At 49.1% G+C, this 12,713-nt stretch overlaps 1 protein-coding gene across 6 annotated transcripts in view; it reads left to right on the top strand.

The window, feature by feature from the left end:
• The first annotated feature begins 3,549 nt into the window (after positions 1 to 3,549).
• The window catches only part of LOC115176611 (POU domain, class 2, transcription factor 2), a 38,597-nt gene continuing 29,433 nt past the window's right edge, over positions 3,550 to 12,713 (top strand). For 3 of the 6 annotated variants that reach the window (XM_029736715.1, XM_029736716.1, XM_029736717.1), the window contains exon 1: positions 3,550 to 4,276. In XM_029736715.1, coding sequence (XP_029592575.1) covers positions 4,177 to 4,276 — 100 coding nt within the window. In that variant the 5' untranslated portion in view covers positions 3,550 to 4,176. The remainder of the gene's footprint in view (positions 4,277 to 12,713) is intronic. The other 3 variants (XM_029736718.1, XM_029736719.1, XM_029736720.1) reach the window with 1 other exon arrangement.

Below are 12,713 nucleotides of genomic sequence, written 5' to 3' on the forward strand. Positions count from 1 at the left end.
TCTGTCCCAGGCCGTCTGGGCCCCTGGTGAGAATGGTCCAGAGCAGCAGGGGTTATTGGATGGTGAGGCCCCCCAGGGGTGGTGAAGCCCCCCAGGGGTATTCTCTCTGGGCTCCAGGGGTCCATGGAGGCCACTGGGGGGGGGGGGGGGGGGGGGTCTGGAGCAGCCTGCCTAGGCATTATCACATAGAGAGAGAGGGGAGGCACAAAGACTTGCAGAGAGAGGAGCTTTGTATTTGGACCAGGTGTATAGTATGGTTGGGTATAGCCCTGAGGCTCGACTACTGTTTGCCATGGCAAGAACAATGCACAGTATAGTTCTTAGATGTGTTGCAAAGTATGAAATAAGTGTCTGTCTGGCTGGCTGGCTACTTGCGTTTGTATAATTTTTTTGGCAAAAGTTTTTTGCATGTAAATACTGAACAGTCAAGTGCCCAAATGTAATCCCATGCTTCTAAAACAAGATAAACATTTTAGTAAGGTGCATATGGGAGTGGGTATTTGGGGTACAGCTTGGGTAAGACACAGAGTTTACTTGGTTGGATGTCAGCTCCACATATGGCAGATGACATCCGATGACATTTGCAGATAAAGGAAAGAGAAGAGTTGGATGGAGGAGTGGAGGTGGAGGATGGGGGATGCTGAAGGTGTTAGGGCCCCTCTCATCCTCCCATCCCCATCTTATTTTCCCCTCCTTCAATCTCACACACCTACCTCTATCCCTCTCTCCCACAAACGCGCACAACCACACTACATTCTACAAGAAATAATTGCTTTTGTCTGGAAGGAGTATGGGGAGGAGGAAGGATCGGGCGCGCGCGGCTACCTCCGTTCGAAAAGGGGGTGAGTGAAGGACAACTAGTCGCTTCTCTCCTTCCTTCCCTCCATCCTCTCCTCAACCACATCCCTCCTTTCTCTCGTTGGACTTGCGGATGTCATCTGTCATACGTGGAGCGGAGGGAGAGGGACAATCAACCGTGTTGTATTGTTGTGTATTCGGAGATAGAGATGAAGGCTGGAAATAGGACACATTTCTCATAATTACAAACTAGCACATATCCCTGGCCTGCAGTGAAACCAAAACGGTGAAGGAATAATAATGATAATCATCATCATAATAAAAATAATGATTGTAGTAATGTTAATAATAAATATATTGTATGACTATATCGATAGGCCTATGTTTTTTAATTAATCAGTCACAACGTTTAACATTTCATATTTAACTGGTAGCAAGAGGCCTATAGACTGTGACGTGTGTGGGGGGCGGAGGTCTTACTCAATGCTATTGATTTGCCTGTATTGACTTAGATGTTTGTATAGATCTTTCTGTTTAAAAATCTATATCGACAATAATATAGTGTATAGCGTGGTAATTGACAGCGTGTTATATATCGGTTTGGCACGAGGGAGGTGAGGCGATGAAGTAGAGAAAGAGGGCGCGCGCTCCGTGCACGGCAATACTCCAAGATGTGGCCTGCATGCGGGAGGTGAGATGTTGGTTGAACCGGTGCTCTTCCGCGTGCAGCCGGTAGCTATACGGCCTCTGCTGGCCTTACCGGAGTGGGGTTTTGCTCATGGTCAAACACAAGCCTTACCTGTAGCAGATGACGTTTCTCCACATAGAATAGTAGCATCTTCTGAGTCACAGGAATTATGTTGATTCAATTAGATCATGACACGTCAGTCATTTTGAAGTTGAAGTCATGGATGCAGGAAGGAATTTAAACAACCATGATTGGTTAGAAATGCTTATAGCTGGTCTCACAATGCCTTTGCCTGAACGTATAGACTAGATTCACATGACTGTCATAATGATTGTAGAACATTGTATATGGGTGTCAGAAATCACCAAGAAAGCATTTATAGTGCGTTAGCCAACGAAGGTTCAACTGTCTGAATTTTTAAGGCTGAAAGATTACTTAATGCAAAGATTCCCTCACGCAATTCCATGAGAGAGAGAAAAAAATGCAAACATGATTTGATTAAAATATACATTTTATCATAGGTATTATCTTTCTAATCAAATGCATTTCAATAGTTAACATTTGCAGTGATGGGGAAAAATTGTAGGCTATCAACTTTTGTCGTATTATAGCATTTCTCCTTTGCCAAGATAATCCATCCAGCTGACAGGTGTGGCATATCAAGAAGCTGATTAAACCGCATGATCATTACACAGGTGCACCTTGTGCTGGGGACAATAAAAGTCCACTCTAAAATGTGCAGTTTTGTCATGCAACACAATGCCACAGACGTCTCAAGTTTTGAGGGAGCGTGCAATTGCCATGCTGACTACAGGAATGCCCACCAGAGCTGCCAGAGATTTTGAATGTTCAACCGGTCTCACAACTGCAGACCATGTGTTTGGTGTCATGTGGGCAAGCGGTTTGCTGATGTCAACGTTGTGAACAGAGTCCTCCATGGTGGCAGTAGGGTTATGGTATGGACAGACATAAACTACAGACAACGAACACAGTTGCATTTTATCGATGGAAATTTGAATGCTCAGAAATACCGTGAGGAGATCCTGAGGCCCATTTTTTAAGATATCAGTCATGTGAAATCCATAGATTAGGGCCTAATTAATTAATTTCAATTGACTGATTTCCTCATAAACTGTAACTCAGTAAAATCTTTAAAATTGTTGCATGTTGCGTTTATATTTTTGTTCAGTATAATAACATACTGTATGTGCCTATAGGTTGGCTTCTCCAGTTATCTGTGATCTCAGTCTCCCAGACAAGCAGTAATGTAATAATCACCACTCGCATCATTATAACATGGTCTTATTAAGAGGAAAAAAGACAGAAATCAATACAGGATACCTTTAGCAGCGGTGGTGAAAACGAGGGAGAGGCGGTTGGGAGGAAGGATGGAGCGAGGGAGAGAGAGAGAGAGCATGAGGGAGGAGGGGGTGGGGGGTAAGGTGGTGGTAATGTGTGAGTAGCGGGTGCTCTCTCGCTTCACTGTTGCAGCCAGCGTAGTGGCAGCTCGCTAGAATACTGGAGGGAGCCGGGTCGAGTGAGCTATTGGGGTTCCCAAATATCTGGGACAAACAGGCAGACAGAAAGACACACAGGCGGATGGACGGAAAGATAGGCAAGTGCTCCGACAAGAACCAGAAACGTAACGGATATTCAGCTTTCTTTCTATGTTGTTTCCGTTCTTTATTTATTTGTTTGGCTTTATTGATTTTTTTATCGATTGATTGCGTTTTAATTACTGCCTTGTGACAGGGAGTGAGGGAGGAGGAGCGTAGGCCAAGCGGGCACGTTGGGTAGCCTCCCAAATGTTTATTTATTTCAGTTGATTAGCTTAATGCGGTGATTTTACATGCATTTTAAACACGATTCGCTGCTTTGTAGCCTGCGTATGGGTGAATGTGTGTGTATATAGCCTACATGTGAGGGGCAGTGAGAGAGTGCGATCAGCTATAAACCAAATAAAGTAGATTAACCAAAAATAACAAATCCAAATAGACCACAATAATTGTTGGACTTTACGCACGCCAGCGTGACTCGGGTTTCGTCTGTTTTTATTGTAATATTATCCATTTTATTTACCAGCGCAAACCAAAGCTAAGAAACGAGCGACTGTTACGGTGTCTGTTCTCACGCCTGTCGATAGGAAAACAGTTGGCTAACATTGAGACTATGTTAATATAAACGCATACGTGAGAAATAGAACGATTAGACTATTGTATGGTTACTTACAGTTTGCCACGGCATACGTGAGAGACAGGAGCAAAACTCTGGACATAACCACAGGCTTATAATAAAAGTATGATTACTATATTAGTCCTGATAGTTTTCTTCTGATATAGTAGTGGGAGTTCAGTTGTGGTTCTATCCGTCTGTGTGTTGGGTCTGGGCTGTTTCCTTAGCCTGATTAGCTGCACACTCAAGGGAGCACCATATATATATATATATATGTTTTATGCACATTTACACCCAAAATCCTGCCGAAGAGAAACAGACTTCCAACAATGTAAATAGAGCTATCCAGCATAGCCTAGATGTGTACGCGCCATCAACTGGTAAGCTAAACAACGAATGTTCTAAGTTTTCGAAACCAAATATATTTCAAACGGACAAAGATACACAGAAGAGGAAACATCTTGTCACAATATTACTGAAAAATTCTATTAAACAAAACCAGAAGACGGAGGAAGATCATGTTTGTTCCCTTGCCGGTGCCGTTCATGTTTCAGAGAACTGCACCTGACCTCAACGCCTGGCGTCTCAAGTCCCCGTTGGCTCTACGTTCCGACTCCGGTAAGACATTTTCCGTTATTCTTGCCATGTCGGTGAGGTTCAGTCATGCATACGCGCCCCACCTTAACGACTCCCCTGTAGCGCGCTTTTCGGTGCCGATTATCCACTCGGAACTGGAATGTGCTCTGGGCACACACACACTTCTGTGTTGAAGGCTGGAATACACTCCTCTTCTCTCCTGGTTTAAATGTGTAAATAAACAGACACATACGTCCATAGTTTAAAATTAGACTACAAATAATTGCGCGTAAACGTCCTTTTCTCCATTCCCTTGAAAGAACACTTGCTCGTAATGTGCGACGGGTCCATCTTGTGTTTATTTACGTTCCTTTTCTCCCGGTGATGTATCCCTCTTCCCCGTGTGTTTTCTGTCCCCTCTCTCCATCCTTCCCCTCTCCTCCGCGCCGTACGCCTGTGCCTCAGCCTCCGTCTCTCCCGAACTACCCTCTCTGCAGACAGGGAATATTCATGCCAACTTATCGATCCTGCGGAGATCGATTCCTGGGCTGGTGGAAAGAGGGAGAGGGGAGAAAGAAGCAAAGATACGGTGAAAGGAGAAGGACGGTGAACGAGGAGAAGGGAGAATACTGTCTTTATTTCGTTTTATTTCACTCATTTTCGACAGTGTGTGTGTATATCTGTGTTGTGATTCAGACATTGGACTGACATTTGTCGAATAGGCCTCTTCTGTCTCAATTCGAGACAATGGTAATGTGTGTGTGGATAACTCCTTTATTTCAGTAGCCTAAACATGACAGACATTGATTTCTCAGGACTACGCTTGTCTGTCCAGATGCTTGTCTGCGTGTGGTGTCAGTGTGGCTGGTCGCTAAACCCGGCAGGGGAAGGCGGGACCATTGTGGCTGGGCCGGGGAGGGCTGCTGTGGCGCCGTCTGCGTTTCATCTGCGCTGAAGCGGAATAAAAGGACGCATGGTGGGAGCAGCCAGCCCGGCTTCCGTGTGTCGCTGCCAGTGTGTCACTGTGGCTTCGTCTAGCTGTGGAATTAGGCAGCCGCCCAGACGTGAAACAGCAGCGGTTTACAGCTTTTCTCTTCATCCTCAGTAGGGAGTGGAAGTATGCGCAATGTCCCTGATCTGGGTGTATATGTGTGTGTAGAGGCAATAGGGTTAGGAGGGGTTAGAAGAGGGTTGGTGGAAAATACCATATGAATGCACTGAGCGTTTATCTTCCACCCATATTAAAACCCTTCAGAATGCATACACATAATACCTATCGCGGTTTAACGGTGCAGAAATACAGCTTGGTGTGCACCTTGGACGCTGCGTTCTTAAAGAGACAGGCACACATTTATCTGTATAACACTACATTTTTCTCTCTTTTTCCAATGTGTGATTTTCAGATCAGTTCAAGTTCATTTAATTTCAGAAAGGCGAGTTTCTCTCCACCATTTACTATCTGTCACTAGAAGGGTGTTTATACACCATAGTGTAAAGATGAGGGGATGTGAGAGAGAGAGAGAGAGAGAGAGAGAGAGGGCAGAGGGGAGCGTAGAGGGATGAGAGTGACCTGTTACCTAGGTGTATCTCTAGAGTTAGCACATAGAGGAGAGAGAGGAGAGTGACCTGTTACCTAGGTGTATCTCTAGAGTTAGAACATAGAGGAGAGAGAGGAGAGTGACCTGTTACCTAGGTGTATCTCTAGGGTTAGCACATAGAGGAGAGAGAGGAGAGTGACCTGTTACCTAGGTGTATCTCTAGAGTTAGAACATAGAGGAGAGAGAGGAGAGTGACCTGTTACCTAGGTGTATCTCTAGAGTTAGAACATAGAGGAGAGGGAGGAGAGTGACCTGTTACCTAGGTGTATCTCTAGAGTTAGAACATAGAGGAGAGAGAGGAGAGTGACCTGTTACCTAGGTGTATCTCTAGAGTTAGAACATAGAGGAGAGTGACCTGTTACCTAGGTGTATCTCTAGAGTTAGAACATAGAGGAGAGGGAGGAGAGTGACCTGTTACCTAGGTGTATCTCTAGAGTTAGCACATAGAGGAGAGAGAGGAGAGTGACCTGTTACCTAGGTGTATCTCTAGAGTTAGAACATAGAGGAGAGAGAGGAGAGTGACCTGTTACCTAGGTGTATCTCTAGAGTTAGCACATAGAGGAGAGGGAGGAGAGTGACCTGTTACCTAGGTGTATCTCTAGAGTTAGCACATAGAGGAGAGGGAGGAGAGTGACCTGTTACCTAGGTGTATCTCTAGAGTTAGAACATAGAGGAGAGGGAGGAGAGTGACCTGTTACCTAGGTGTATCTCTAGAGTTAGAACATAGAGGAGAGAGAGGAGAGTGACCTGTTACCTAGGTGTATCTCTAGAGTTAGAACATAGAGGAGAGGGAGGAGAGTGACCTGTTACCTAGGTGTATCTCTAGAGTTAGAACATAGAGGAGAGAGAGGAGAGTGACCTGTTACCTAGGTGTATCTCTAGAGTTAGCACATAGAGGAGAGAGAGGAGAGTGACCTGTTACCTAGGTGTATCTCTAGAGTTAGCACATAGAGGAGAGGGAGGAGAGTGACCTGTTACCTAGGTGTATCTCTAGAGTTAGCACATAGAGGAGAGAGAGGAGAGTGACCTGTTACCTAGGTGTATCTCTAGAGTTAGCACATAGAGGAGAGGGAGGAGAGTGACCTGTTACCTAGGTGTATCTCTAGAGTTAGCACATAGAGGAGAGGGAGGAGAGTGACCTGTTACCTAGGTGTATCTCTAGAGTTAGCACATAGAGGAGAGGGAGGAGAGTGACCTGTTACCTAGGTGTATCTCTAGAGTTAGCACATAGAGGAGAGGGAGGAGAGTGACCTGTTACCTAGGTGTATCTCTAGAGTTAGAACATAGAGGAGAGGGTGGAGAGTGATCTGTTACCTAGGTGTATCTCTAGAGTTAGCACATAGAGGAGAGGGAGGAGAGTGACCTGTTACCTAGGTGTATCTCTAGAGTTAGAACATAGAGGAGAGGGAGGAGAGTGACCTGTTACCTAGGTGTATCTCTAGAGTTAGCACATAGAGGAGAGAGAGGAGAGTGACCTGTTACCTAGGTGTATCTCTAGAGTTAGAACATAGAGGAGAGAGAGGAGAGTGACCTGTTACCTAGGTGTATCTCTAGAGTTAGAACATAGAGGAGAGGGAGGAGAGTGACCTGTTACCTAGGTGTATCTCTAGAGTTAGAACATAGAGGAGAGAGAGGAGAGTGACCTGTTACCTAGGTGTATCTCTAGAGTTAGAACATAGAGGAGAGAGAGGAGAGTGACCTGTTACCTAGGTGTATCTCTAGAGTTAGAACATAGAGGAGAGGGAGGAGAGTGACCTGTTACCTAGGTGTATCTCTAGAGTTAGCACATAGAGGAGAGGGAGGAGAGGAAAGGAAGGACAGAGAAGCGAGAGAGGGAGCGGGTACTGGGAGGAGGAGTTTTTGAGCTCCGCACGTTGAAAAATGGCAAATGTCAGAGTGAGATAAAAAAAATTGAGAAAGAGGGAGAGAGAAGCCGGTGAAAGTAAAAGCAGATGACAGAGTGAAAAATGAGTCTGGAGAGGAAAACCCAGTTTGAGACGGAGAGGTGAGGGTAAACTGTACCGGAGTCATTATGGCAGGAAAGGCATCTGCATTAGGGTGTACAGTTTGTTGGCCTAGGAGTCAATGTGACAATAGTGATGCATGATATGTTGCTAATTCTGCACTCTCCCTCATATTTAGTTTATTCTCTGTCATATACAATTAAACATAACCTATTTAACACACACTCTCTCCCCAGGCTGTACTGTTCATGTTGTTCCCACGTTACATAGGCCTCATGTCAGACCCTCTGGGGCTTACCTCCCAACACAACAAGTCACTTCCCACGTTACGTAGGCCTCATGTCAGACCCTCTGGGGCTTACCTCCCAACACAACAAGTAACTTCCCACGTTACATAGGCCTCATGTCAGACCCTCTGGGGCTTACCTCCCAACACAACAAGTCACTTCCCACGTTACGTAGGCCTCATGTCAGACCCTCTGGGGCTTACCTCCCAACACAACAAGTCACTTCCCACGTTACATAGGCCTCATGTCAGACCCTCTGGGGCTTACCTCCCAACACAACAAGTCACTTCCCACGTTACATAGGCCTCATGTCAGACCCTCTGGGGCTTACCTCCCAACACAACAAGTCACTTCCCACGTTACATAGGCCTCATGTCAGACCCTCTGGGGCTTACCTCCCAACACAACAAGTCACTTCCCACGTTACATAGGCCTCATGTCAGACCCTCTGGGGCTTACCTCCCAACACAACAAGTCACTTCCCACGTTACATAGGCCTCATGTCAGACCCTCTGGGGCTTACCTCCCAACACAACAAGTTCCTTCCCACGTTACATAGGCCTCATGTCAGACCCTCTGGGGCTTACCTCCCAACACAACAAGTCACTTCCCACGTTACATAGGCCTCATGTCAGACCCTCTGGGGCTTACCTCCCAACACAACAAGTCACCTAGCACACTAACCATCATGTAACAAACTACACGTGTTGGACTGTTTTCCAGCTGGGTAGACATTCATTCCCAGTGATAGTGGTTTTGCTCTATATGTAATAGTATTGTGTCTGGGACAGGAGTGTATAGTAAGAAAGGGGATACTTAGTTGTACAACTGACTGCGTTCAACCGAAATGTGTCATTTAACCCGACCTCTCTGAAACATTTCATTTAACCCGACCTCTCTGAAACATTTCATTTAACCCGACCCCTCTGAAACATTTCATTTAACCCGACCTCTGAAACATTTCATTTAACCCGACCTCTCTGAAACATTTCATTTAACCCGATGTCACGTCTGATTTGGACTGGCGGATAGGCGGAATCAAATGCAGGAGACAGAGGTGCTGGAGGTGAGTGTCTTTTAATACAACTGACACACACAAACGCCGAAAAGCACAGGGCGCTATACAAAGTTCACGTATTTTGAACTGCGCCCATAAAACACAAAATATAATTACAAGGCGCAAGGAGCGCAGCCGGTAAATCGCTCGACAAAACTGTCGGTAACACAATGTAGACAATAAACAATCCCGCACAAAATCCCAACTGAAAACACACATTAAATAAGTCCCCACTAATGACATACACAAAACAGGTGCGGAACAGACAGACAAAACTAAACGACACAGAAACAATGATCGGTGGCAGCTAATAGGCCGGCGACGACGACCGCCGAGCGCCGCCCGACCGAGGAGGGGCGCCACTCTCGTTGGAACCTGTGACAGTACCCCTCCCCTGAGCCGCGCGCCGACGCCGGCCTCGGGGACGGCCCGGAGGGCGAGGCGCCGGCCGATCCGGTCGGCGACGGTGGAAGTCCAGCAGCATAGAGGGGTCCAGAACGTCCGCCGCCGGAACCCAGCACCTCTCCTCCGGACCGTACCCCTCCCAGTCCACGAGGTACTGCAGGCCCCCTACCCGACGTCGGGAGTCCAGGATGGCTCGGACTGTGTACGCCGGGCTCTCCCCGATGTCCAGGGGGGGCGGGGGGGCCTCCAGCACCTCACTGTCCTGCAGCGGACCAGCTACCACCGGCCTGAGGAGAGACACATGAAACGAGGGGTTAATACGGTAATACGAAGGAAGTTGTAACCTGTAACACACCTCGTTTATCCTCCTCAGGACTTTGAACAGCCCCACAAACCGCGGACCCAGCTTCCGGCAGGGCAGGCGGAGAGGCAGGTTCCGGGTCGAGAGCCAGACTCTATCCCCCGGGTTAAACACGGGGGCGTCACTGCGGTGGCGGTCAGCGCTCTCCTTGTGCCGTTCGCTCGCCCTCCTTAAACATTCCTGGACCGTGTTCCAGGTCTCCTGAGAGCGCTTCACCCATGCCTCCACCGCAGGAGCCTCTGTCTGGCTCTGTTGCCATGGCACCAGGACCGGCTGATACCCCAGCACCACCTGGAAGGGTGACAGATTAGTGGAGGGGTGGCGCTGAGAGTTCTGGGCCATCTCGGCCCATGGCACGAACTGCGCCCACTCCCCTGGCCGGTCCTGGCAATACGACCGCAGGAACCTGCCCACATCCTGGTTGATGCGCTCTACCTGCCCATTACTCTCGGGGTGGAAACGATTTCCATACCCTGGATGTAAACTGGGGACCCCGATCAGATACGATGTCCTCGGGCACCCCATAGTGCCGGAAGACGTGAGTGAACAGGGCCTCTGCGGTCTGCAGGGCCGTAGGAAGACCGGGCAAAGGGAGCAGACGGCAGGACTTAGAGAACCTGTCCACAACGACCAGGATCGCCGTGTTCCCCTGAGACGGCGGAAGATCCGTAAGGAAATCCACCGAGAGGTGAGTCCAGGGCCGCTGTGGAACAGGGAGGGGCTGTAATTTCCCTCGAGGTAGGTGCCTAGGAGCCTTACACTGAGCGCATACTGAACAGGATGAGACATAACGCCGGACATCCTCAGCCAAGGTGGGCCACCAGTACCTCCCCTTCAGGCCCCGCACTGTCCGTTCCACCCCAGGATGACCCGAGGAGGGTAGAGTATGGGACCATCGGATCAGGCGATCGCGAACACCAAGCGGAACGTATTTCAGGCCCACGGGACACTGCGGTGGAGTAGGTTCTGACCGACCCGCCCGCTCGATGTCCGCATCCACCTCCCATACCACCGGTGCCACCAGACAGGAGGCGGGAAGTATGGGAGTAGGATCGATGGTCCGCTCCTCGGTGTCGTAGAGACGCGACAGTGCGTCAGCCTTCCGGTTCCGGGAACCTGGAATGTACGAGAGAGTGAAGTTAAACCTCGTAAAAAACATGGCCCACCTTGCCTGACGGGGATTAAGCCTCCTCGCTGCCCGAATATACTCCAGGTTACGGTGGTCGGTCCAGATGAGAAAAGGGTGACGTGCCCCCTCAAGCCAATGTCTCCACACCGTCAAAGCCCTGACCACGGCTAACAGCTCCCGGTCCCCCACATCATAATTGCGCTCCGCCGGGCTCAGCTTCTTAGAAAAGAACACGCATGGGCGGAGCTTCGGTGGAACGCCCGAACGCTGCGAAAGCACAGCTCCTACCCCAGCCTCGGACGCGTCCACTTCCACTATAAATGGCAAAGAGGGGTCCGGATGCGCCAGGACAGGTGCATTGGTGAACAGAACCTTCAGACGATGGAAGGCTCTGTCCGCCTCTGCTGACCATCGTAGCCGCACCGGCCCCCCCTTCATCAGTGAGGTAATGGGAGCTGCTACCTGGCCAAAACCCCGGATAAACCTCCGATAATAATTAGCGAACCCCAAGAACCGCTGCACCTCCTTCACAGTGGCTGGGGTTGGCCAATTACGCACAGCCGTCACGCGGTCACACTCCACCTCCACCCCCGAGGTGGAAATGCGATATCCTAGAAATGAGACGGCTCTTTTGAAGAACTCACATTTCTCAGCCTTGACGTATAGGTTATGCTCCAGCAGCCGCCCAAGCACTCTACGCACCAGGGACACATGCTCGGCGCGTGTGGCGGAGCAGATCAGGATGTCATCGATGTACACCACCACACCCTGCCCGAGCATGTCCCTAAGGACCTCGTCCACAAAGGATTGGAAGACAGCGGGAGCATTCTTTAACCCATACGGCATGACGAGGTACTCATAATGACCCGATGTGGTACTAAATGCGGTTTTCCACTCGTCTCCATCTCGGATACGCACCAAGTTATACGCACTCCTGAGATCCAATTTCGTGAAGAAGCGCGCCCCGTGAAATGACTCCACTGCCGTAGCAATGAGAGGTAGCGGGTAACTGAAACCCACTGTGATAGCATTTAGACCTCTATAGTCAATGCACGGGCGCAGACCTCCCTCCTTCTTCTTCACGAAAAAGAAGCTCGAGGAGACGGGGGATTTAGAGGGCCGAATGTATCCCTGTCTCAAGGACTCAGTGACGTATGTATCCATAGCCACTGTCTCCTCCTGAGACAGAGGATACACGTGACTCCTCGGAAGGATCGCGTCGGCCTGGAGGTTTATCGCACAATCCCCTCGTCGATGGGGTGGTAATAGAGTCGCCTTCGTCTTACTGAAGGCGATAGCCAAATCGGCATACTCTGAGGGAATGTGCACGGTGGAGACTTGGTCTGGACTCTCCACCGTAGTCGCACCGATGGAAACTCCTATGCACCTACCTGAGCACTCCCTCGACCACCCCGTAAGAGCCCTCTGTCTCCACGAAATCTGGGGGTTGTGTGTGGCTAGCCAGGGGATTCCCTGTACCACTGGGAACGCTGGGGAGTCAATGATGAACAGGCTGATACGCTCCACATGACCCCCCCACGTCTGCATAACCAGTGGCACGGTGACCTCCCCTACTTGGCCTGACCCTAGCGGTCGACTATCTAGGGCGTGCACAGGGAAGGGGTGGTCCAGCTGAACCCGGGGAATCCCTAACCTCTCAGCTAACCCATGGTCCATA

The sequence above is a fragment of the Salmo trutta genome, chromosome 37 (assembly GCF_901001165.1).
Source record: "Salmo trutta chromosome 37, fSalTru1.1, whole genome shotgun sequence".
Lineage (NCBI taxonomy): Eukaryota > Metazoa > Chordata > Actinopteri > Salmoniformes > Salmonidae > Salmo > Salmo trutta.